This window comes from Thalassophryne amazonica, chromosome 19 (assembly GCF_902500255.1).
Source record: "Thalassophryne amazonica chromosome 19, fThaAma1.1, whole genome shotgun sequence".
Lineage (NCBI taxonomy): Eukaryota > Metazoa > Chordata > Actinopteri > Batrachoidiformes > Batrachoididae > Thalassophryne > Thalassophryne amazonica.
Genome location: NC_047121.1, coordinates 56,268,612 through 56,294,093, shown reverse-complemented (window position 1 = coordinate 56,294,093; position 25,482 = coordinate 56,268,612). Strand labels below are relative to the sequence as shown.

The following is a 25,482-nucleotide window of genomic DNA, read 5'->3' as shown; positions in this document are numbered from 1 at the left end:
CCTCCGTTTCGGAGTGTTAGAGGAGAGGTTGGGACATGCCTATCTCGGCTTTCAGTGCTTACCAGTAGAGTGAGTATAAGAGAAATTGTGGAGAGCTGGGCATGTCCCAACTTGTCCTCTAACACTCCGAAACGGAGGTGTTCCTTTGTCTCGCTCAATCAACGAATCGGTCATGATGCGCGAAGCCTCCGCGCGGCTTTCCATGACAAAATCTCTTGTTAAAAGTGAAATCTGCCGGAAAATGGCTGATGTCCAGCTCTTGTGATAACCAGAGAAAGAGCACACGACGGTCTCGTATCCACAGAGCCATCCGTTTAGAAATGATCCGGTGATTTGGACCTCGTCGTCGCAGCTTGGAGCGCGGCGCGCCGAGCGTCCTTAAAGCTGTAGTAACAGTCCTTATTTTCTGTGAAGCCCATAAAATTTTCACCAAAAGCCAGATAAATTTTTCAAATAGTTTCCAGGTACCAGTCTCTAACAGCTTCTGAAAAATTCTGATGGAAAAAAGAGTCCTTTTCATTCCGCCATTTCCAGACAATGAAAATCCGACGAGGGGGCGGGACCACTCCTTCCCAAGACGTGCTCACAGGCGAATGACGTAACCGACAGTCGTGGAAAAACTCACGCATGCGCACGAGGGTTCAAGCTTGTCTGACGTAAAAACATATGAATGAAATCCATATAGTTTTCGAAAAAAATAAAAAGGACCATTACTTTGACAGACCTCGTATGGTAATTACCTTTAAATCATGACTTAATGTAGTGATGTAATGATGTCAGGCTGCAAAAAAGCTGTATTAAAAAAAACTGACTAATTCCTGCTGTAATCTTGGTGTCTTTCTTAAGTATACACCAGTGTTTCAGCAAAAATGTTTAGCTGCAATTTTGGTTACTTTGTAGATTCTTGAAAAGCTAAACATCAGCACTCATTTGTTACCTTAAAAACAGAAATGATTAAAGTAAATACATAAGTAAGCCTCAGTTAGTGCTGTCCAAACTGAATGACAGCACAAAAATAACAAGCAGACACAAAATGAATTTTAAGGACTGGAAGATAACTAATCGTAATGTTGCCAAGTGAAATTAAAAAGCCCTGAATGACTCAGCTTTGAATTACAGGCACATTCCTGTTCACCTCTGTACTTTTGCCTGAACAAGAAGGAAAATAAATTCAATGCCAATGAGAGACTTTCTGTAATAATCATGTCACAAAAGGAAACAAGAACAAAAACCTGGAAAAATACAGTCAGAATTCTTGCTTTAGTTGTACTTTTGTGTCACTGTGGGAGATATCTGTCTGCCTTTCATATGATGCTCGGAGAGGCTCACTGGTGAGAAATCGGCTGTGCAGATACGTCACAGCAAATTTAGAGAACCAAAACCAATTTTTATTGAGAGGAACTAGAATTGCCTTTTCCTAAAAGAAGCATATTGTGGTTGGTAAAGAATAAACTAATCCAGTACCAGAAAGCATAAAGAAGAGCAAGAATCCAGAAGATCAGCAGTCAGGTGTCGCGGTTCGGTACAGGAGCTTTAATCTGAGCAGTACAGAGCTGCCATCAGACACTTCAGCACTGTGTAAAGTAAGTCCCTTCAGCTGCTCCCTTGTTTGCACTTGGGGTCGCCACAGCAAATCCAAGGTGGATCTGCATGTTGAATTGGCAACTTTTCCATTAAATGTTAAAGAATTTATTAAATCTCGTAATTTGAGTCAGAATGAAGTTACTGTGCACTGTACTGTGTTTTGTTCTTTGCTCGTTTGTTTTTGTCGCGCGACATGTGGAACCAGACTCCCTTCAATATTTTGTCCACTTTACGTTTGTTTTATTTTTGCACAAATAAAAGCCTGTCATAAAACCTCACTCTGTACAGGTTTTAAATCATTGTTGGCAGTGTTGCAATTCGACGGCCGTCACATCACTGAAATTTTACATAGTCATATAAAACGGGCCCAAAGTATCAATGAAATAATCCGTTCACTTGCTTTAACTGCCGGATTTGCCGTTTCCTCTTTTTGCTTCAGAAACGGATATGTAAATGGTTAATGGACTGCATTTATATTCGTGCATTTCCATCTGCATCAGAAGCTCAAAGCACTTTACAATTATGCCTCACATTCACCCAAACACTTGACCACTAGACCATCACCTCCCCTCAGTCAAATAGCAGACTGGGGGGGTGTGGCCACACCTCTTGCAGAGAGCATGAAACTAGAGCGTCACACAGTCTGTGGAAATGAGATGAAATGTCAGTAGCTGCAGTTACATGGACCAAAAGTAATCTGATTGAACAACCAGATCAAAATCACGCCATGTAAACAGCTCCATCTGATTAGAATAGCCCAATCCGATCGAAATTACGATCGGGTTAGAGGAGGTGGTGTAACCCTGTTTTTAACCCGATTGCGTTCCATGTAAACGGCACGTCAGATTGTCCGACTGTGAGGAACCTTACTGCGCATGTCTGTTATGTCACATCACCACGTGACGCTTCCTGCTCTGTGTTCACGGAAATGGCGACGGAAAAAACACAGTTGGACTTTACAAGAGCCAACACTCCTCAATGTATTAAAAGAATTTACAATAAGTGGAAAAGCTTGACAGACGTAAGTTGGCAGCACAGACTTGTTGTGTCCGGAATCAGCAGGTCAGTAGAGCAAATTAAAAACTGCTGGGAAGCAACAAGCGCTTTCTACAAGAAGCTAAACGAGCAGAAGCAGCACGGCTCCAACCAGCTTCACTTATTATGAATTAATGGAGTAATAATCGGAGGACGACCCTCTCCAAGGAGGACACTGGAGTAGAAGTCGGTTTTACACCGGAGGAAAGTTCACCCGAGACACCGGAAAGCCTGGAGGTAAGTCCTGATAAAATCACGCTAACTCAATGTTCCTTTTTAGTTCAAGTTAATGTTGGGGATTCATGTTAAGTTATTCCATAAGTTTATTCTCGGAGTAAAGTGCATGAACACAGTCTGTCATCGAGTTAACCAACACTCTTTATCCTCGTTCACTTTAGTACATCACGTTCATTTCTGCTCTCATATATACAGATGATGATGATGATGATGATGTAAAGAGCACGTCAGAGGAGATTGATGACAGCAGATCTCCGCAACCTGAAGACCACACAGAGGAGGCTCCAGACAAAAAAAAAAAGTACGTTTTTTTTTTAAAGAGTAATATGCTGCAAAATAAAACTACAGTGAGTTATTGAAATTTCCTCTAGAGCTTGTTGAAAAAAATAACGTTCAAAGTCATTGCATATTTATTTATTTATTTGGAGTGCTTTATTTTTTAGAAATGGCAATATTACAGAGTTCCAGCAGAATATGACAGTTAATGTCCTTTAGACAGTTGAGACACAAACATTTTCATTTCAATTTTGTTTTCCTGTTTTGAGCTTTGTGAAGTCAAAAGTCGTGTGGATGAGTTACAACATATTTGAATATAGAAGCAGGATGATTCTTTGGTATAATACATGACAGAGATCCACAAAGAGAAAAACAAACATTTTTTCTTTGCTAACTGAAATTATACATTTTTTCTAGATCGAAAGCCATCATCTGGTTATGCCAAGCTCCTGGGTGATCGATCAGCCCAGCAGATATCTTTCCTGGACAACATGCAACAGCAGCATGAGAGGAATCTGGAAAGAAGAGAGGCTTCTTTCCAGGTTTATGGAAGAAAGTACCCGCTCAACTGAAAGCATTATAAGGCAACTGTTTGATGGTGTTTGGGCTCTCCTTTCTCAGTCCTACTCATCAGCTCCACATTTACATGAACAAAGTTAGTCTCAGACCTAGTTGAGACAAGCATGTAACAGCCCGAAAACTACCACTCGTTTCGAGTGTTACTTCAAATACAGCTGGATTTTGTAAACTGCAGCAGCTATAGAATTTCCAAGGTATTCAATATACTCAGAATGACCAGTAGATGTTTAGAAGGGACACAGAAGAGTGTAAAATTTCAAATTTTTATATTTTAAGAAGAAAAAAAAAAAAACATCAAACAACGTACACACAGTCTGGAATCACCACATATTTAGTATCTTAAACTTTCTGTTGTGGATGTTCCCTGATAATCTTTAAAATATTTAAGAGCTCTAGATACTGCTGTCTGCCAAAGATACAAGGTTTGTTTTGTATTTTCCACTTTAAATGCATATTCTTTTGATAACAGTAGGACTGAAAAAAATGTAATATTTGGAAAATGTTAATTTTTCTTTCGATGCGTGGTAATACGTTGACCCACTTATTTGAACCATTTTCTCTTAAAATATAAAAATAGAAATTTTACACTTTTTTTTTGACCCTCCCAAAGATGTACTGGTCATTTTCAACACCTTAGAAAATCTCTAGCTGCTGCTGTTTAGGAAATACATCTGTATTTGAAGTAACACTTGGGATGAAAAAGGGCGTGAGCATTTTGGGCTGTTAGTCCTGGACAGAGATTTTGGCACATATCTCAAGTTGTTCATTGGGGTCATATTAGTCTGGAACAGGTGAGTTAACCTCTCTTAAATGATGTGCACCCATCTCAGCTAAGTCGTCTACTAAGTCCACTATTTCATCACGAATCACAGCGAGCCACCTGACCACCCAACCCAATAACAGTGGAAACTTTGACTACAGCCCACACAACATGTAGAAACTGAATATAAGAAACTGGCCCTGAAGTTTAGTTTCTTCACATTTTTCCTGGAAGTATGTTATTTTGCTGACTTTAATAAAAAAAATAAATAAATAAATAAATAAATAAATAAAAAAGAGAAAATGTGTTTGTTAGATTTTTTTAATTATTATTTTGTTAATGGAGATGACATTTCAGAGAGGGAAGTTATTGAACATGTATTCCTTTGATGCCATCGTTGTCCTGCTCCCACTGGAACGGCTCTGCATCGAGACCTGTGATCCAGGCTGAGGAGACATGTCATCAAAGTGACCAGCGTTCTCCAACCAGCAGCCCCCTCCCCCTTGACTTCAAAATCCATGAAGTGTTTTCTACTGTTACACAGAGTGAGCTGAGGTTCACATAAACAGATTTCTCCTCTGGGGTCAGATGTGTAGACTTTATGTGGCCTTTCAGCAACCAGTCACGGAGTGGATCTACAAGGTCACCAATGATTTGTAGCCGTACGTCTTCACCCTCAGTGTTTTTCACACACTAAAACAGAAAATGGTTATGTCTTTTAAAATTATGATGCTTAATGAGCAATTATATCCTTAAGAATAAATCAGGGGGGAAAAAAAGCACAGGGTGTAGTGGATATGACTTTTTCCTCTCTTAAAAGTTTGAAAGGTACCTTTGGCAGTTGAGCTCTCAAAAAGGTCTGAATGGCACAAAATATTGGAATCTTGGGCTTTCCAGGCATTTTGCAACTGATGTTCCAAAATCTAAAAGCAAACAACTTGTTTTAGTTGAGTAAAGTAAGTAGGAAATGTAAAAAGACCTCACACACAAGGTTTGCTTCATTTATTCATGAAACTGATTTGTCATATTTTGAAATAGTTCATTGTTTAAAATAAGTTTTGTGAGATTTCATAGTGGGTCTACCTAAAAGCCAGAAAAAAGTTAGCTGAAATCATAAAAGTGGCAGCTGTGATGTTATTGACTGAGTCAATGAAAACGACAGACGTTCAGAAATATGTGTCTGTGTGTCCCGTCAGTTAGTCCCATTATTTGAGGGATATGATGTTTCCTCAAAGCTCCGTCTGATCTCCAAGGCTTCATTTTCATTTGGCTTGTAAATCAGCTGTTTAATCCGTCGGTGTTTTCATTACGGCTTTACTAACCGTGCTCTGTGCTACATCACGTAAAAACACATTCCGCCGCGTTCGTTTCTTTCTGAACAAGTCCTGAAGAAGAAGCATGTTCCTCTAATGCTGCAGTTTCAAAAGAAACGCGCAAAGAACAACAGTAATTTTGATTACGCCGGCTAACAAATCCATTGTTTATACGGGCGGCTTCCGGGTACAATTCATTTGCGTATGTCACAAGCGGCAGACGTCACAACGCAAAGCATTATGGGATTACTCTACTGACTGAATCAGATCGTAATCACGGTGCATGTAAACACGCACAGCATGCGGATCACTTTAGGGCACGTTCATGTAAACGGGACAATCTGATCCACCAATCGGATAGAATTCAATCAGATCAGAAATAAAGTGTCCATGTAAACATAGCTAGTGACCCTGAGGGAACAGACTCCTCAGGGGCACAAACAAGGAACTCTGTTTTTCCTGTATTAAGAGACAATAATTAGCCGCCATCCAGCCTCTTACAGCCACAACACATTTCTGAAGGATAGCGACCTGAGTAATATTTTGAGGAGTAAATGAAATGTACAACTGGATTTGATCTGAATAACAGTGATATGAGAGCTCAAAACATGTCCAAGTGGGAGTGGGGTAACCCTTACAAGTGACTCTTTTCTCACCTGAATGAGTCACATGCAAAAAAAAAAAAAAAAGATGTGTTTATTTTATTTAACCAGGTTAGTTGCATTGAGATCAACTGCAGGCAAACAGAAAGACAACACAGTGTTGGGGGAAATAACAGCTAAATTCAGACTGTGCCACACAGAGTTCAGTGGTTCCTCTGCAGACTGTTTTCTGTGGTCAGATCTTACGTGACCGTTCATGCAGCAAACAAGAAGCTCGACTGTAACAGCAGCAAACTGAGACGCAGCATTGTTCAAGAAAGACTGTTGGTTAAAGTGACAAAATGTTGCACTAAACATGCCACAGCCGGGGCTGAATGGCACAGAGACACAGGAACTATTGTCCTCCTCCACTGTGGAGGGGAAAAGTGTTTGAGAGATCTGGTGAAACTTGGGTCAAAGTGTTGCTCAGTGACACACTGCAACAACAAATGACCTCAAACGAAACTACACGCACGTTCATCATTAGTCAGAGACTGTGACGAGACAGAGGCTTGTTTACCGTTGGCAGAAAGCACCTTAAGAGCAAATTTTTAAGATTCAGGCAGATTACTATTAGAAGGTGATATACTATATATTTGCCTGTTTTTTTTTTTGTTGTTTTTTGTTTTTGGAAAGGCTAAGGGTAGATAGAAAAATCCTAAAATTCTAAGTTCCCTAAACCAAACATTTCTATTTCTAGCACCTCTGGAAGGGTCAAAACTGGACTTCTTAAAAATTAGGTTTTGAAGTGGAAATATCTCAATGCACCAATGACCAGTGATGCCGGTAACGCGTTACTTAGTAACGCGTTACTCTAATCTGACCACTTTTTTTAGTAACGAGTAATCTAACGCGTTAATCTTTCCAAATCAGTAATCAGATTAAAGTTACTTCTCCATGTCACTGTGCGTTACTATTATTTTTCATTGTGGGTCGATAGCAGCATTAAACTTGGTCTATGGGCAGGAGGTCGGGGTTCGACTGAACTGCCCACTTTAAGCGAGCTGTGAGCTTTTCATCCACGTTTTTTTGCAGCTGCTCGACTCGTCGTCTCCTCTTAAAGCGCGGTGATCAGCACACCTGCACTGAGCTTTACAAAGACATTTTTATACTTTTTTTCCACCTTTATTTAGAATTCTGAGCTGAGCCGCTCCGTATCTGCACGTTAAAACAGCTGATCCTCCGCGACGCGTCAACATCTAACACTATTTTACACTCAAATGCACCTAAACTCTCTGAGGACCACATGATGTGAAAACACAGTAAAACTTTCTTACCTGTAAATCTGGTCACATTTTCTGCATAAATAAATGTTATCCATTCTTTGTGCTCAAACGCCAAAGTAGGGGCGAATCCAGATGGAATGGGGGCGTGGGGGAGGGATGTGCCCCCCTCACAACACCCCTAGATTAAAGGTCCAGTTTTGAAGCCTTTTTTTACTACTAATACTAACTACTAATACTACTTAAAATAATATTAATTTCGACAAGTAAAATATTTAGAGAGAATTTAAATGTTAGAAAAATGCTAGAATGAATTTAATAGTTACATTTATAAACAATGTAGGTTCGAAATTGCAAGTTTTACTGTTACAGTGCTGTCAACAGTTAAATATGAGGTCAAGAAAGAGGTCTTTATTTTACTTTTTATAAAACAAGTATTTATTTTCATTGAAGTCAAGAAAGGGTGACTATAAAGTAAGTTTTGGCAAAACAGGTATCATTGTCATGTTGAGGTGGCAGAGGGTTGTTGTCGGCAGCTGGGAAAAGTAACTAAAAAAGTAACTAGTAATCTAACTTAGTTACTTTTACAATTGAGTAATCAGTAAAGTAACTAAGTTACTTTTTCAAGGAGTAATCAGTAATTGGATTACTTTTTCAAAGTAACTGTGGCAACACTGCCAATGACTGCCCAGCTTCGTTTTCACTGGTGTCAATCTGTGATGGGAGGCGTTTGCGAAAAATGCAAAATTTTGGTGGACAGTTGAGGGCACCGCCTAAAGGGGGCGTTTCAAAATGCTTTTTTTTTTTTTTGCTGAAGTGACATTTCTGGACTGTGCCCTCAACATTCCAAGCTAGTTTATACATGATATGAATCCCTTAGCAAGCCCAATACTATGCCACTGGAAAATAATGTAGGATAATGAAGGCGCAAGAGTATAGGTGGCATTCAAGTCTGTCAAAATGTCAAATATGGTGGGGGGTTTTTTTGGGGGGGGGGGGGCATATCTCCATGTGCCCTCATCAGATATGAAATAATTTTTTTTAAACAGGCAGCACTGTATGTCTATCGTCACACATAAAGATTACAGTGGGGTTCAGCTACATAAACACTTTTCTGACCATTATTCTACAAGAACACTGTGCAGTCATCTCTACACGTGCAGTCATGACTGGAGGGATATTAACTTACAACGGCAAAAATACTGGGAGTGGGAGACTAAGGGTCGGCATTTATTTTCAATAGGTAGTAGATTTTGATTCAGTAAATAGTTATAGAAGAAGAGGGTGGAAAAGAAAGGATGAAGTCACTATCTTGAACAGTACAGTCTTCTTCCTAGGAAAGCACCAGGATGGACTATGTCTGGAATGTCCACAGCCAGAGACAGTGCAGCATGTTCTCATGTATTGCAATAAATATTCCTGAGAAAGGCACAAGCTTATCTCAGAATTTAGAAGAACAGGCCTGAAAGAAGTTTCTGTAGGAAGTATTTTAGATATAGGGACAAGTAGGAGGCTTTTTAAATACTTGAAAGACACTGGACTCACTGAGAGGACTTAGTACTGCTAGACTGATGCAGAAGGTGGCAGCAATGCAACAATAAGGAGGCCAGCTACTGTTAAACACCATAGAAGAAGACGACAGTACGCTTTTGTTCACCACGGGCACATTTTGAGAAGGAGTGCATTTCCAAAATGCCACAAAAAACACCAAGAAATAAATAAAAGTACTTGATTTACTCATATTTGGAGTCAGTCTGGGTAAACTGTCGGACACATTGATTGTGCAGGTAAGGTGAAGTTAATGTTAGCTGATAAACAGTGGTGCACTAACGTCACGTTTTATTTTTAAGATTACTGACTCATCTCAGCAAAATTTGCAGAGGCTCCATAGCTCAAACTGGCTGTGTGTATACTTGCATCCAAAAGTGAAGCATTTCGGATCGCGTGTGTCTCACTGACTAGGTCTGTGGGTGTCTCGCTCTGCCCGGCCACACTCTGAGTAGTCACTGAAAAAAAAGCTCCTCCTGTTTTTCACTCATTTTTCTGTTTTTTGCTCCCAATTTTGTGGTTATGACACAAACAATGTGCACTGACCAGCCCCTTCAAAAAACCCAGATTTCCATGATTTACGAGAGCCTCATTTTCAGGTCAGAAAAGACGGATTTCTCCAGAAGAATCACACTCCTAAATAAGGGTGTTGATGTCTGTGAGGGGGCAACAATAATAATTTTTATGTATAACCCATTCAGTATAGATGCATTCATCCTACCCACTGATCCCTATTAATTCTGATCAGGGGCCTGGTTGAGCAGATGCTCACAAAAAGTCACGAACACTCGTTATTTTCTGGAACTGTGGACGTTCAGCCACCACGGCTGTGCAAGCACCTTGAATATGTTTCAGATGTCTCAAGAATGCACAGAGGAAACCTGATGGATACGTTGTCCTCAACTCAAGAATTTCTTGGGAGATTCTTTCTGTGGTTGGATCCAGAAGTGTGCAACCCTGTTGTCTGTAGTGGAACGTGAGGCTGCAACAGGCTACATGAGTGCACAGCTACAGCATCTCCACGAGGCTGAAGCAGCGCGCAACATCTGCATTTAATACACTCAGACTGTGATTTTACAGCAACTTCATCATAATGAAAACATCACTTTAAAATCAAGTTACTGTGACAAAAAAAAAAAAAAAAGCCTCACTTACGTAGAATTTGCAATTAACCTGCAGTTCTCATGTGTGCCAAACAGATTTTTTATTTGGGCTGAAACTTCAGTCATTTTCTTTTCCTGATGTGTGTTTTAGAGCTGCAACAATTAACAGAGGATTTATCGACTACTTTGATCACAGATTCATTCTTTTGAGTCATTAAAAAATAAATCTAAATTCTTTGACTTCAGCCTCTTGAATATGAATACTTTCTGGTTTATTGTACAAGCTGCTTAACTGTGTTTTAATAAAAGAGTGAATCGAGTTTGAAGGTATTCGTTAGTTGCACCCAGTCTGTTTCAGATCAAATCCAAAAATTTTGATGTCACTGTTGAATGACTGCCGTCCATTTTAAAATGGCAGTATGTACACCGGGCTGTTTTTTTTGTTTGTTTTTGGTGGTTTGGGTTTTTTGTATTTTTTTTTTTTATTGATTTACATTAAATGAAACTGCAGGTTGGAGCCTACTTTCTATTTTTCTCTCCTTCCTTCTTCAAGTGATTCTTGTTTTTGCAACATGCAAATGAAACCCCAAAAGAAGAACATACTAAGAAAAATGCACACGAAAAGATGACCAGTCAAATATACTGTCAGTCAGATGTGTTAAGATTACAAGTAATACCTTTGCTATGGCATCAGTTGAAACCATGAGAACATATGACTGATGTCCTCACCACCGACACACACACACACACACCTCCATAAACGACCTCACAGGGTTATAAATCACCAGGGAGTTTACAGCTCCAAAGAGGAATCCTGCAGGAAGCAGACTGAAAAACTGTATTTGACAAAAGACAAGTGACGCTTAAACCATGAGATCTGTTGTGTTTCTTAAAACCACCACAAAACCCAACTTCTGCCTCTGCAGTGACAGCAACCAGGACAGCAAGAACCCTTACTGTTAATCAGCCTGTTCATTATGTTTAACATTAAATAAGTAGTGTGCAATATAGAAGCTTTACAAAAAAAGGAAAAAGTACATTTTTAAGTTTAGGTTTTTTGACCAGTGGTTAAAAAAAAAAAAAAAAAAAAAAAAAAAAACACACAACAACAACAAATAAATCCAAACATATTACAAGTTACAGGGAAATAAAAGAGGGGAAAAATTCATACTCGGGTACCTGCAACATCGTATTAGTTTTTAAGCCCAACCAGTATATCGGTCGATATGAGCTTTTCACCAACACGTTGGTATCAATCGACAGTGAATGACCATCAGGTTCTTGGTCACCTCCCTGACTAAGGTCCTTCTCCCCTGATGCCTCAGTTTAGACAGGCGGTCAGCTCTAGGAGGAGACCTGGTGGATCTGAACTTCTTCCATTTACAGATGATGGAGGTCACTGTGCTCATTGGGACCTTCAAAGCAGCAGAAATGTTTCTGTTCCCTTCCCCAGATATGTGCCTGCAGACAATCCTGTCTAGAGGTCTACAAACAATTCCTTTGGCTTCATGCTTGGTTTGTGCTCTGACTGTCAACTGTGGGACGTTATATGTAGACAGGTGTGTTCCTTTTCAAATCATGTCCAAATCAACTGAATTTACCCCAGGTGGACTCAAATTAAGCTGCAGAAACATCTCAAGTATCAGTGACAAACATCTGAAGCTTTTGTACAACAATCATTTCCAGAAAACTTCAGCATTCTTTCATAATAAAAGACAGAGGAAGCGATCAGAGCGCCGCTTCCAGACAAGCTGCTGCGTTCACTGTGCCTCAGTCCTTTCAAAGCGTCAGTAGCAATGCATCAAATAATCGCCCCGTTTCTGCTTAACACTGACTTTATAATGATTTAAGAGGCTTTACATTGTCATCTGATGGTTAACTGTATTATTCCCTTTGGGTGTAGAGACTCAGGCTGAGACAAGCTGCTGTGGTCCCAAATGATGCGTGCGCAGTGAAGGCAGGGCGGACCAATTTTTAGGGGGTACCATTCGGTCTGCAACACCGGTCTGACATATAAATTAGTGAAAAATAAAGAGTAGTATAACGTAATATAACACAAATGCTGAGCAATGCAACCTGCCAACTGCCAATCAAAGTGAAGTACGTTGCTTGTTTACATTTAGTTACTTATAAAATTCAGGTTTAAACTTTCAAACATTTATTTGTCCGAAAGGCTTGATAAAACATTATGAATCACTGCCATTTTATGTATACTTTAGTAGATACGAGGTCTGTCCATAAAGTATCGTACCTTTTTATTTATTTTTTTTAACTATATGGATTTGATTCATATGTTTTCACGTCAGACAAGCTTGAACCCTTGTGCGCATGCATGAGTTTTTCCACGCCTGTCGGTGACGTCATTCGCCTGTGAGCACGCCTTGTGTAAGGAGTGGTCCCGCCCCCTCGTCGGATTTTCATTGTCTGGAAATGGCGGAATGATTTGGGGGTTTTTCTTTTCCATCAGAATTTTTTCAGAAGCTGTTAGAGACTGGCACCTGGAAACCATTCGAAAAATTTATCTGGCTTTCAGTGAAAATTTTATGGGCTTCACAGAGAATAAGGTCTGTTAGTACAGCTTTAAGGACGCTCAGCGCGCTGAGCTGCGACGACACGGCACAAGCCACCGGACCATTTCTGAGCTGATGGCTCTGTGGATACGAGACCGTCGTGTGCTCTTCCTCTGGTTATCACAAGAGCTGGACATCAGCCATTTTCCGGCAGATTTCACTTTTAACAAGAGATTTTGTCATGGAAAGCTGCGCGGAGGCTTCGTGCGTCACGACCGATTCGCTTTGGAAGCGAGACAAAGGAACACCTCCGTTTCGGCGTGTCAGAGGACAAGTTTGGACATGTCCAGCTCTCCACAATTTCACTGATACCTACTGGACTGGTAAGCAGTGAAAGCCGAGATAGACATGTCCAAACTTGTACGATACTTTATGGACAGACCTCATATATTGGTATCATAAATTTTATATTGTCTAATGTCTGTATCATGTCTGCCCACAAAAAAAAAAAAAAAAAAAACTGGTCAGGTCTCCCCCATTTTCCTTTGAAAATTAGTACTAAGCAGTGTATTAATAAAATAAATCTGTCAAACATTCTATCGTTCCGACTTTTCAAACTTGAAGACTAGTGTTTCTATTTAACATCCATTAAAATTTCATTTTTTTTAATTTTAGACTACTGGCAAAGCATAAATAAGAGCTACTTCAAGGCAAAACCTTGAGCTTTTTGGATTTTTAACACTTTTAAATTATTGAGCAGTTTCAGCAGACAGTTCTTTGAGGATGATCGTAAGAGAAAAGTGTAGACGGGGATTTTCTGCTTCTCACACCTAGTTCAGTGAAAGAGAGAAAAGTGAGCCTCTGTGGCTTAGGAAGATTGATACTATTCTTCTCATATCAAGCTTTGAGCCATTTGGCTGCAAAGAGAGCATGGAGTAGAACAGAAAAACATTTTTGTCAGCAGACTGCCAAAAACCAACTGAGCTGCTCAAAGCAGGCAGGAAGTGACAACGCTGAAAGGTTATTCCCCCGTGCAGAGACACAATGCTGCAAACCGCGAGCAATCAGACAGTGCGCCATCCTCTTGTTAATGTAGACGTGTAAAGATCACGTGTCTGTGGACATGGTACGAGACGCCATTATGATCTGACACAGCCTGCGGGACTGAAAAGAATGCAGCGCCAATGGATGCCAAGTGGCAGGGCTGCTTTTACAAGGCCACGCCCACACAACATGTGGTTAAACCTTCAGACTACACATCCATCTGCAACAAGAAACAGCCAATCAGAAGAGGTTTTAGCCACATTATTCAAAAGTCTCAACTAAAACTAGTACAGAACCCACTGGAGCTCGTCCCTCCACCAGCTCTACTCAGCAACTTCTAATGTGTCATCCACATTTTTAAGAACCCAAATGTAGTAATTTGACAATTGGGTGGCAAGTTGTGAGACACTCAGGTGTGATACTCCATTATTACTCCCCCTCCTTAGTTCATTACCATTACAGAAAAAAGGTCTGAATTCATGTCATTAATTATTGAGAAATACAAAAGTGTAGAGCAGGAGACGAGTGCAGGAAGCCATCGGGATCTGCAGTACGTGGGAAGGAAACGCAGGCTGGAACTGGACACACTGTGCATAGAACAACATCTGTTTTGTTGAACTTTAGCCATCACAGCTTCATGACAGAAAAACCTTAAAAAGTGTAAAATAAATCACAGTGTATTGATCACCTGAACTCTAGTTGCATGATTCACACATGATTTTTCACGCACACATGAAAAAAGTGTGCATTGATACTGATGTTTTTTTTTTCCTCACCATTTAATGAACCTAACAATTACCATAACCGATTAACCAGTTGATCATTTTCTCAAATAACAGATTATGAAAATAATCGTTACTTGCAGCCGTACAGCACTGATGGAGCGCTCGCTCACACAGCACGTGTGAAACAGGATGAGACATAACGCAGCCTGGTGATAATCTGTACAATTAAAAACAGACTTGTTGCATATTTGAAGTAAAGGAAAGCATAGAAAACACGGCAGCACTTCTGATGAAGCAGCAGCAAATCGTGCTGCCTGCTCAAACCTCTGGCACTGTGCTTATGAAAGGAAACACACACCGATGTCATAACGTGCTCAATTTATCAGATATTGATCAATTTGTTTTTTAAAAGAAGCCTTAATTGGGACAGATTTCCAACACGTTCTCATAAAAACTTTTAAAGCAGATGGTCGGTTGCCGTGCTGAATTTTTTTTTTTTTTTTTAATGAGCCTAGGCCATTGGGGGTTAGTTGCTAGTAGCCTAGGCCAGCACAGTCTGTGTCGTCGATGTGACTGGGAAGGTCACGGTACTTTGTAATAAAAACAGATTTCCTTTCATTGTGTATAATTCAGAGATTATTTCTTTCAAGTTATTTTCAGTCTTTCTTAATGTATTCAGTCCAACCTCGGGACCTAAAAGTACAGGTCCCTGCATGACTAATCCTTGGTTTAATCAAGTCTGTCCTTTCTAGTACTACCTCCAACATCTGACCCAAACTCCAGAGCTCTGATCTGCTGCTGTGTCAGTTAAAAAAAAAAAAAAAAAAAAAAAAAAAAAAAGGGGGGTACCCAACCAGTAATTGAGAAACGGCTCAGCAGTAATTACACACTTCAAAATTACAGCCAACAAACGTTATATTCGTCACTTGCTTTCAGCTCTAACATGCTATAAAGCAAAAATAAAACTATACTGGATCAAAATACACAGTATATGATTATGTAATCCTTCCAGTTTGGTTTGGGTCTCCTCCCAGTTGGACATGCCCAGAAAACATCCAGAAGCAGCCTACTTTGAGGCCTGAACCACCTCATCTGCTTCCCAAGTCTGGAAGTCAACACTCATCCTCACCCTGTCCCACAGGACCAGACACTCCTTTGGACTGCTTGCGTCCACAATCTCAAACAAGTTCATGACCATGAACCAGAGCTGAACGTCACTCGAGTGATAAAAGGACACTTTTGTCTTTCGGTCACCTCTCACCAACATAACAGTCCAAAGTAAAGCATCTAAAGTTGATCAAGGTTTGTGTTTTCTTGGAAGAAACAGAGAGGATTATAGTCTGTCTGAAATCACAAAACCAAATGTTTCTTTTTTATAGCAGAAAAACAACAGCCACCACCACCACCACCAGGACCCTCTCATAAGAAACACGGCTTCAGATGCAACTCGCCACACTGTCTATTTTAGGTTTTGGTCATTGTACACATTAAAAGATGCAACAGAATCCAAAACAGGAGGTTCATTAAATCACAGTTATGTCCAGGAACCTGAATAACTGCTAGTCTTTCACATGCCACAAATATGCTGCAAAAACTGTCATGTTACATGTATGTTGGTGTATTATGCTGCAGAAATGTTTGTATTTCTGCTCCGTAACACTGCAAAGTTAATATTTTCCAGTTTTTGAGGCAAAGAAATCATCCTATCTTACACTGCCTGCAGGACTATCCCACACAGCGCCGTTCTTTCCCATAACTAAGTAATCAAAAATTGGGGCACGTTTTGTAACTTTTTGATCCATTTTTGTCAATCTTGGCCAAACTTTGGATACATAGTAGTTACCACCATCACAGGCACCAGATTCGAAATTGGTATCCAATTTTTTGAACTGCTCAAAAATTTCTTTCAGATTCTTGAAATAGTTGATAGTACGTGGTAACTTCCAGGTATTTGTAGTCTTAATGGCTTCACTAAAGTTCGAACTTCTTTAAACAGGGTACAGACTTGTTTGATTGTGCTCCCCTGGAGTAGAAATTTAAAGCCAAAGCAGCGTTTGCTGCTGTTCTGGCTATGGGGGCAGCTACTTTTTGGGCGGGCTGCCAGGTCTGCACCTCATTTCATATAGACCCAAATCACAACAAAACTGCATCAAGGCACCTCACACAAGTAAAGTCTAACCTTACTAACCCCCAGAGCAACAGTGGTAAGGTAAAACTCCCTCGAGGAAGAAACCTCAAGCATGACCAGACTCAAAGGGGTGACCCTCTGCTTGGGCCATGCTACCGACACAATTGACAATACAAATTCTGGGAAATTTTGGGAGTGCATGCTGGTGTCCAGGAGGGGGGAGGTTTGGTTCCACAGATCACGTCTATTTTTATGACCATTGCAGAAGAAGGCAACCTGTTTAGAGGCAAGCCGTTTCATCCAGTTTTTTGCACTTTTTTGGATTGAAAGTGAACATGGTAGAACGTCACCCTGCGGAATAGGGGTGTTAGTTCACAGAACATTTGCACCAGTCAAGCTAGCAGCTTTGATGGTAATCTGGTGGCCTCAAAGGTCACTGCTTTACACACATACATACGTCTATTTTCAATCAGTCTATAGCAAAAACCTTTTCTGCATCATGACAACGGCAATGCACCAAAATGGCACCTGACAACACGCCCACAGGTGCATAGATGAGCACATGTGCTACTTAAACATGGAGGGCATGAAAATAACAACCGTGTCGGTCAGAAATGAGCAGTGATGATTAGATTTGATGTGCATGGATTGGTTGCTTCTGGCAAAATCCACTCAATAAGGTCAGGAGTGGCGATTATGTTGCTCTTCTGCATGCATAACTTAGAGGGTGAGCTTGTATCCACGTCTACGACTGATGTGCGTGTGACAGCAGCAGTGAGGGGAGGATGCGACTTCTGTCTGAGATTAATTGGAGTCATGGCAAAACTCAGTGATCCTGAGTTTCCAGCACTGGTCATTGATTGGCAGGTAGCACTTTCTGACCACAGCCTGGTCTCGTGACAGGACCACACTGAATGTGCCTCACTCCCCCCAGAGACAAGTGGACCGCAACAAAGCACTGATGACACTGTCTGGCACGCGTGCCCTCACCCTGCCAACAATTGCCGAGGGAGAAGAATGGAAACAGGGAGCATTGCCCCTTTGTCAAACAAAACATAAAAAGGCGCTTCTATTAGCATGTCAAAGGCGTACACAGTGATCATGGTTAGCCGTCTGCATGGTGAACGCACACGACGGAGCCAGCTGAGGTCACGTGTTACTCCAATGCAATACAAAAACAATCATTTTAAACATTCATCAAGAAAAAAAGTTAGTAACCCATCCATTCAAGCATGATACAGACGTAGCATGTTGTTACTTTGTGTTCTAAAAAACAATAGAGTTGTGGTCATTTAGTTTCCATGTAACTTTCAAACTGAACATATTCCAGTTTATCAAACTGTGTGTCTCACATCAGTTATGTCGACTTCAGTTCCATGAGTTATTTTAAAAATAATTCTGACTGGACAGATTTATTACTGTTTGTATTCATTATGCCAGATATTCAGTGGCTCAAAGGTTCACAAGCGTTTCGACTCCATCTTTACCTCTCATGTGTGGGTGTGGCTTTGTTAAAAACACACAAATAAATAACCACTAAATGGTTGAACAGGTTAAGTACACATACACATCAATACCCACTATACAACTTCCTAGTAACTTGGGAACCCCGCCTCGCTCGGGTTTATCTCGCATCAGGCATTGCCTAGCAACTGTGTGTTGCTAGGATTGCTCAGCCTTGGCAGGAAGCTGACCATTACTAATGCTTTTTCACTTCTGCATGTTTGCATACTTATTCCAAGTCCAATTAATAACAGAATATTTCCGAAGTTCTACCTGCTGCAGCCATCAGACGGTATAGAGGAGCATCTCACGGGGCTCTGGGATGTTCATATCAAATGCATCTGGTTTTCATTTGAATGGAATTCATTCCAGTACACACATGGAGAACATCAGCTGTGGTATCAGAATGCAGCGACAAAATCTGTCAGTGTGAGGCCTCGGTTCTTCAAATGCATTCACAGAATGACTGTGAGCAACTGCACCAATACAGACAGCAAACCTTCAGATTGACATAGAATATCAGTTCAGAATGAGAGGTCCACGTTAGACAGTCTCCAAATCAAAATACAGATCTGTTAACTGTTTCCTTTCCTGTTAACTGTTATTTGCATCCCTGAAACAGATTAAAAGGTAACATTGAGCCAGCGTTAATTTATTAACGGTTTGAATTTCTTAAAGGGGAGTTCATTTCTTAACGGTACATATAATTATAACCTCACGGCTTTTCAATAACAGAAGAACGAGTGTAATTGTTTTTTCACCACACACACACACCTCTCTAAAACATAAAACAAAAACCATTTCATTTTAAACTCAGGAAGAAGGTTTCTAAGTTTCATCAGGCTAAAATGTGCTGCACAGACTCAGACTGGGTTCTTGAGAGGTGCATTCCTCAAGAAACGCCAGACCACCCTTAGATTAACGTCTTTATTGCGCAGTCAGAAGTCTCATTTGTTAGGTTTTAAGTACTAATGTTTTCTGGCTTCACCCTTTTTGTTCGGGGCACCACAGCAGATCTACATGTTGATTTTGGCACAAGTATCACACCAGATGCTCTTCCTAACAACTCCAGATGTACGTGGAGAATGGTGCACAGGTGGTCTCCAACCTTCTGTTTAAAACTGTTCAAATGTATATTTCTCCCCAACAAACCAGGATCCTCCTGAGACACATGTGCATAAAATGTAACACAGACTGCAAAGACACCACAGCTGCAGGTAAAGTGAAGCCAAAATGTCTCCATCGCCCCTGAGGAGTTCGTGGCAGTGCAAAGAATTAACTGTGTCAAACCCTTTGGTCACAATAGCTACGAATGAACAAGCACTTGGATTAGCTGCTTGATGGGTGTTCCCAGGGCAGGCACGCCAACATCTCCGTAACGTCTTGTAAATCACTTTACAAAAGCAGCACCTTTAGATATAGAAGTGTTTATTTCTCACTAACTTTTACAAAATATGAGAAACATTAGATTTATAAAGAAGCATATTTAGGGAACACAAGGATTTACTTGCAAATGATAACTGGCTCATAAACTGATTTTGATTACCAAGGCCACTGTCACCGGAGTTGTGTGCAGAACTGCACCCGGCCAAGAGTGCAATACGGAGAGGATCCAGGCAACAGGGGCATTCCAGCAGGAGCTGGCTGATCGGTCAGGAGTGCGCCAGTCAACCTTGAGCTGAGCCATGCCAGCTGTGTGGAACGCAATTATCTGAATGTCATCCAGGTACATCACTTTTCAACATTAAAGCGCAATTTTCAGCGAAAGCCAGTTTCCCTAATGTAATCAGAGCTATTGACTGCACACATAGCTATAAAGGCGCCATCACATGATGAATTTGTTTTTGTTGTTCGGAAACATTTTCATTCCATCAATGTTCAAAATCATATGTGATGCACAAATACACTGAGTTGGGAAGAAGCTACAAGCTGGTGCGAGATGTGTGGCTGCTTAGTGAGTAAAGTTTATTGTATAATTGTTCCAAATGAAAACCAACATGGGCACATCTGAGCATGTGTGCATTCAACTACGTTTTTGTTTTTTGTTTTGTTTTTTTCCCTTGATGGTGAAGCTCCATTTAACATTGTAGTACATATGACAGGCCTGTGTGTGGCGCTGTAACGTCCCCAGAAAAAAAAACATAAGACTACAGCATACGCATAAGCCGTATAAGAGCTAATCAATGTAGCACCAAAAGCTACAGCTTTCCAACATGACACAGAGTACAATAAAGCCTTTTAAGAGAAAGAGGGTCCACGCTGATCATCTGAAATAGACTTACTGTGCATTTAAAGCAAAGCAGTGTGTTTGTCTATTTAAAAAAAAAAAAAAAAAAAAACACGATTTGGGCCGCTGGTTGAGCTCCGCTCTACATGTACTTTAAGTCAAGTTTTCGTGGACATGGTGCAGAGCGGATTTATCAATGTGACATTTGTGGAAAAGCGACACTACAGAGACCAGTTTTTCCACAGACTGTGCTCACGTTCACGTGCATCCTGACTGACTGAAGACCGACCGTGTGCGTTTACGGTCCGGTGTGAGTTCAGCCCCCCTCCCCCCGTCTCAGCACTCTCCCTGCCTTCACTGCACCTTCATTACGCATGTGTCATTTCGGAGCATCAACAGGAGAGTGCTGAGTCCCTGACACCAGTGTCAGGCGAGTGCTGAATTACCCAGGAAAACAGAAAAGGATACAATAAATTTGACAATATGCGCAGTGGAGTAGCGACACTGTGCCATTGCTTTGGGAGAGCCCTGGACTACTGATGTTTAAAAACGCAAGCGCAGCCCTAATCTACAGGAGACATCAGAGTTAGCAGAAGGTGAGGAAAAAGTTGGAGTTGGATCATCTCTGACACACTTCGTATGGCAGCAACAACTAAATTATCTGCATAGTCAATGGGACTGATTTGTACATTTAGCACAAACCATGGTGGGCGTACAGGCCTCAGATCTCAACTTTGCAAACAAAAGAAGCAGAAAAACAAGCTCATTTCATTTTCATCATGCGTGTGATGATAAGATTCTTCCCTACAACAAGTCCAGACATGTCCAGCAGGGGGCAGACAGGTGCATATATATATATATATGGTAAAATAAGAAAAACAATCATGATTTTTATATTGATATATCAAAGTGTATCCTCATGCATGCCCTTTTAAATCAGAAGCACATATGACAAAAGTGTTTTTTGCTTTTCAAGTTAACTGTTGGAGGAAAATGACTCCTGTAGCTGTTAAATCACTGCAATTTATAAATTATGTATACACATTCCCAAAGCCGAGCAATAAAATTCTGAGAAAAAACAGTTTTTTAAACAATTACAATTTCTCACAAAGGTGACATCTTCAGATTCGTTTTTTTTCCTGATCAGAAGAACAAAAGTTGAAAGACATTACATTTAAAATGATCCAAAAAAAATCTGAAAACATTTGAAGAGCCACAAGTAAATGTTTGCTGTTCAACAAATGACAGATCGACGCATCATTTAAAGAAAAATAATTTTTCGTTTAAAAAGTAAACTTGGTGGGGGGGGGTTAAAGTTATTTTGGGCATTGAATGTGACGGGTCACAGGTTTTGTTATAACACCGCATCTGAAGTTTTCACTTCGCATGCTGTCAAGATCATCATCAACAACATTCCTGATTTTAAACGTTTTACTGTGAAACTGTTGCTTCTGCGTGTTTGATCTAAATGAAGGCATTTATTGAAAAAAATGACAGGTTGGATTTTTTTAGTTGAAAAACTAGACGCCGGTTGTCATGTTAGCGAGAATGTTAGCTTGTTTTAGCCAAATTAGCAGCCGCTAGCTTCTTGTCCATGCTCGTATCGGTCGGGAATTACTTTTATCGTATTGGTTTTTGGATCGACTTATACTTACTTTTATGTTTGCTTGAGCCCCACGACTGTTTGGCCAGGCTCGGGCTCCGGATTATCGCTCTTCCAGCGGATTTCAAAGCGTCCATATCGTAATCCAAAGTGGGGCAAAGAGCCCGCTCGGCTGGTGTCTGAAACACTCGCTGCTCAACAACCTGCTGCCCTCCAAACTTTTTTTCAGCTGTTGTGTTTCCACCCCGCCGCCGCACGGCTACATTTCAACAGACGGCAGATTATCATGTTCGGCCCCCTGGGCGTGGTCAGGTTTGTAAATTACGTGCGTGACGTTCGTTTGTGATAGTCTATGGGAGGGCGGTGCTAATGGAGACTTGGGCTCTGTGGAGTGGGTGGGGCTCTGTGAAAACCGAACCAGCATGTCTTTGGATGTGGGACGAAGCCGGAGCACCCGGAGGGAACTCAAGCAACCCACAGGGAGGCAGGCCTGTGACCTTCTTGTTGTGAGGCAACAGTGCCAACCACTAAGCCAAATTATGTGGTAAATGTCAATGGCGTCCTCAAATGTCTTGTCTTGTCCACAACTCAAAGACATTCTATTTACCTGTAAATAAACAAGCAAGAAAATAACATATTCAAATTAAAGCAGCTGAAATCAGAGAAATTTAACTTTTAGTGACGCAAACATATTAAATGATCCTCAAATTAGTGTGTGATTAATTTAACAACTGATTCAAACCCTAACCCTTTGCTTAATGAAAAGAAGAAAATAATACAGACATAAAATTATTCTAACATATATTTCAAATAAGCAGCGGTTGGCTTTTGTGGCCAGTGGGACTCTGTAATTTCCAACAAGTTTTCAGAAATCAAAACAAGCCCAGCATTCTTATTTAAATGAATAAATAAAAAGATAACTGTCATTTATGAAGTTAACAGATGTCAACATGACCCAAACAGGTGTCGATGTAGCAATCATAGGAAATTATATTTGTAGCTTTATGTCTTTTCTGCCTGCTGAACATGCAAAAAAAAAATAATTTTAGATTTTTACAGATTTCTTAAAAATAAAAAACTATGAAAGCAAGTATACGCAAGTATTCACAGTCTATGCCATGAAGCTCAAACTTGAGCTCAGGTGCCTCCTGTTTCCACTGATCATCCTTGAGATGTTTCTGCAGCTTAATTGGAGTGCACCTGGGGTAAATTCAGTTGATTGGACATGATTTGGAAACACACACACCTGTCTACATATAAGGTCTCACAGTTGACAGTCAGAGCACAAACCAAGCATGAATTCAAAGGAATTGGCTGTAGACCTCAGAGACAGGAATTTGGGGAAAGGTACAGAAAGATTTCTGCTGCTTTGAAGGTCCCAATGAGTACAGTGGCCTCCATCATCTGTAAATGGAAGAAGTTTGGATCCACCAGGACTCTTCCTCGAGCTGGCCACCCGTCTAAACTGAATGATGGAGGGAGAAGGACCTTAGTCAGGGAGGTGACCAAGAACCTGATGGTCACTCTGTCAGAGCGCCAAGCATTCCTCTGTGGAGAGGAGAACCTTCCAGAAGGGCAATCATCTCTGCAAAAAAGGCATATGGCAGCCCACCTGGAGTTTGCCAAAAGGCACCTGAAGGACTCCAGTGCTGCCAACTGTCCTACATTGGGCGGGACAGTCCTGGTATTTATTCCCATGTCCCTCATTTGTGCGGGTCCAGACATGCCCCCGGAACCCCTAGTTATGCTTTGCACCCGGCTACGCGTGATGTCCCACATTGGTAAATTCAAATGTTAGCAAGTATGGGACTCTCAGACCATGAGAAACAAAATTCTCTGGTCTGATGAGATAAAGATTGAACTCTTTGGTGTCATGTTTGGAGGAAACCAGGCACCATCCCTACAGTGAAGCATGTTGGTGGCAACATCATGCACTGTGGAGGTGTTTTTCAGCAGCAGGAACTGGGAGACTAGTCAGGATTGAGGGAAAGATGAATGCAGCAATCTACAGAACATCCTGGATGAAAACCTGCTCCAGAATGCTCTTGACCTCAGACTGGGGCAACGGTTCATCTTTCAGCAGGACAATGACCCTAAACACACAGCAAGATATCAAAGGCGTGGCTTCAGGACAACTCTGTGAATGTCTTTGAGTGGCCCAGCCAGAGCCCAGACCTGAATCCGAGTGAACATCTCCGGAGAAATCTGAAAATGTCTGTGTACTGACGCTCCCCATCCAACGTGATGGAGCTTGAGAGGTGCTGCAAAGAGGAATGGACCAAACTGCCCAAAGATAGGTGCACCGAGCTTGTGGCATCATAGTCAAGAAGACTTGAGGCTGTAATTGCTGCCAAAAGTGCATCAACAAAGTATTGAGCAAAGGGTGTGAATACTTATGTACATGTGATTTGCTAGTTAAAAAAAGTTTAATAAATTAAAAAAAATTTCTCATGTTCTCATTATGGGGTGTTGTGAGTAGAATTTTGAGGGAAAAATTAAGTTACTCTAAGTTAACCACAGTGAATACTTTCTGGATGCACTATATATATATATATATATATATATATATATATATATACACACACACACACATCTACCTATAAATTCACATGTTAGTTTATCATCTCAGATTCACTTGTAAAATTTTGAGAGTAATAGAGAATAGAGAAACATTTCAAAGCATTTCTCATTTTTGACTAAACTCAGTCAATTGCTGAAAAACATCTGTTAATTCTAAATGTTTGTGCCAAACAGTGATGCAAAGTTAGAAGTGATGGAGCAGTGAAGTCCTGCAAAGATGAGCATAGAACAATTAGTTTGCTTTGCTGCATGGCTTAAGTCACATTCAGAGGATCCTTTTGGAAGAATCCTGAGCAGAAATTCCATTTTCTTGTGCAGAAATTCAGTGTCACTGGCAGGTTTCTGCATGCTTGAGATGCACACACCTAAAGCAGGATGTGAGGCTGTGCCTGCTTTGAGAGCTTAAGACCAGAGGCGACTGCAGTGGTGACTTTGAAATGTGGAGAAATAACAGTTCCACTTTTGCAGCATCTGCTGCAATGCATTATGGGAGCATATTTGGTCAGTTTTGACAGAATGGAAAATTTTGTTAATTTCTGAAAACCCGAAAGTCTGCAGCCTTGTTGTTCTTGATTCAAAAAGCGATTACATTGATTTTAGTATGCAAATAGATGCTGCCACCTAGTGGTAATGCATAGACTATTTAGTCAATTCAACTATGGAGGAAGTAGTACACAGATCTTCTGAAGATCCACAATTGACCGATAAAAACGCTCCAAGGCCTCAAACCTGAGGATCTGCTGTATAATTTTATGACATCACGACTGACATTTTTCACCCTGATGTGTTCAGATAAAAAGGGCAATCAAAGCGCAAACTTTCTCCAAGGACAACTGTCAGCTCTATGATAAAGATTTATAGCT

General features: G+C 40.7%; 1 protein-coding gene across 1 annotated transcript in view; it reads right to left on the bottom strand.

Moving 5' to 3' along the window:
- Positions 1 to 22,318, bottom strand: part of ldlrap1b (low density lipoprotein receptor adaptor protein 1b) — a 37,464-nt gene extending 15,146 nt beyond the window's left edge. Inside the window, exon 1 of the mRNA XM_034159656.1 lies at positions 22,092 to 22,318. Within this exon, the coding sequence (XP_034015547.1) occupies positions 22,092 to 22,176 (85 nt within the window). The 5' untranslated portion in view covers positions 22,177 to 22,318. The remainder of the gene's footprint in view (positions 1 to 22,091) is intronic.
- Positions 22,319 to 25,482: the final 3,164 nt, after the last annotated feature.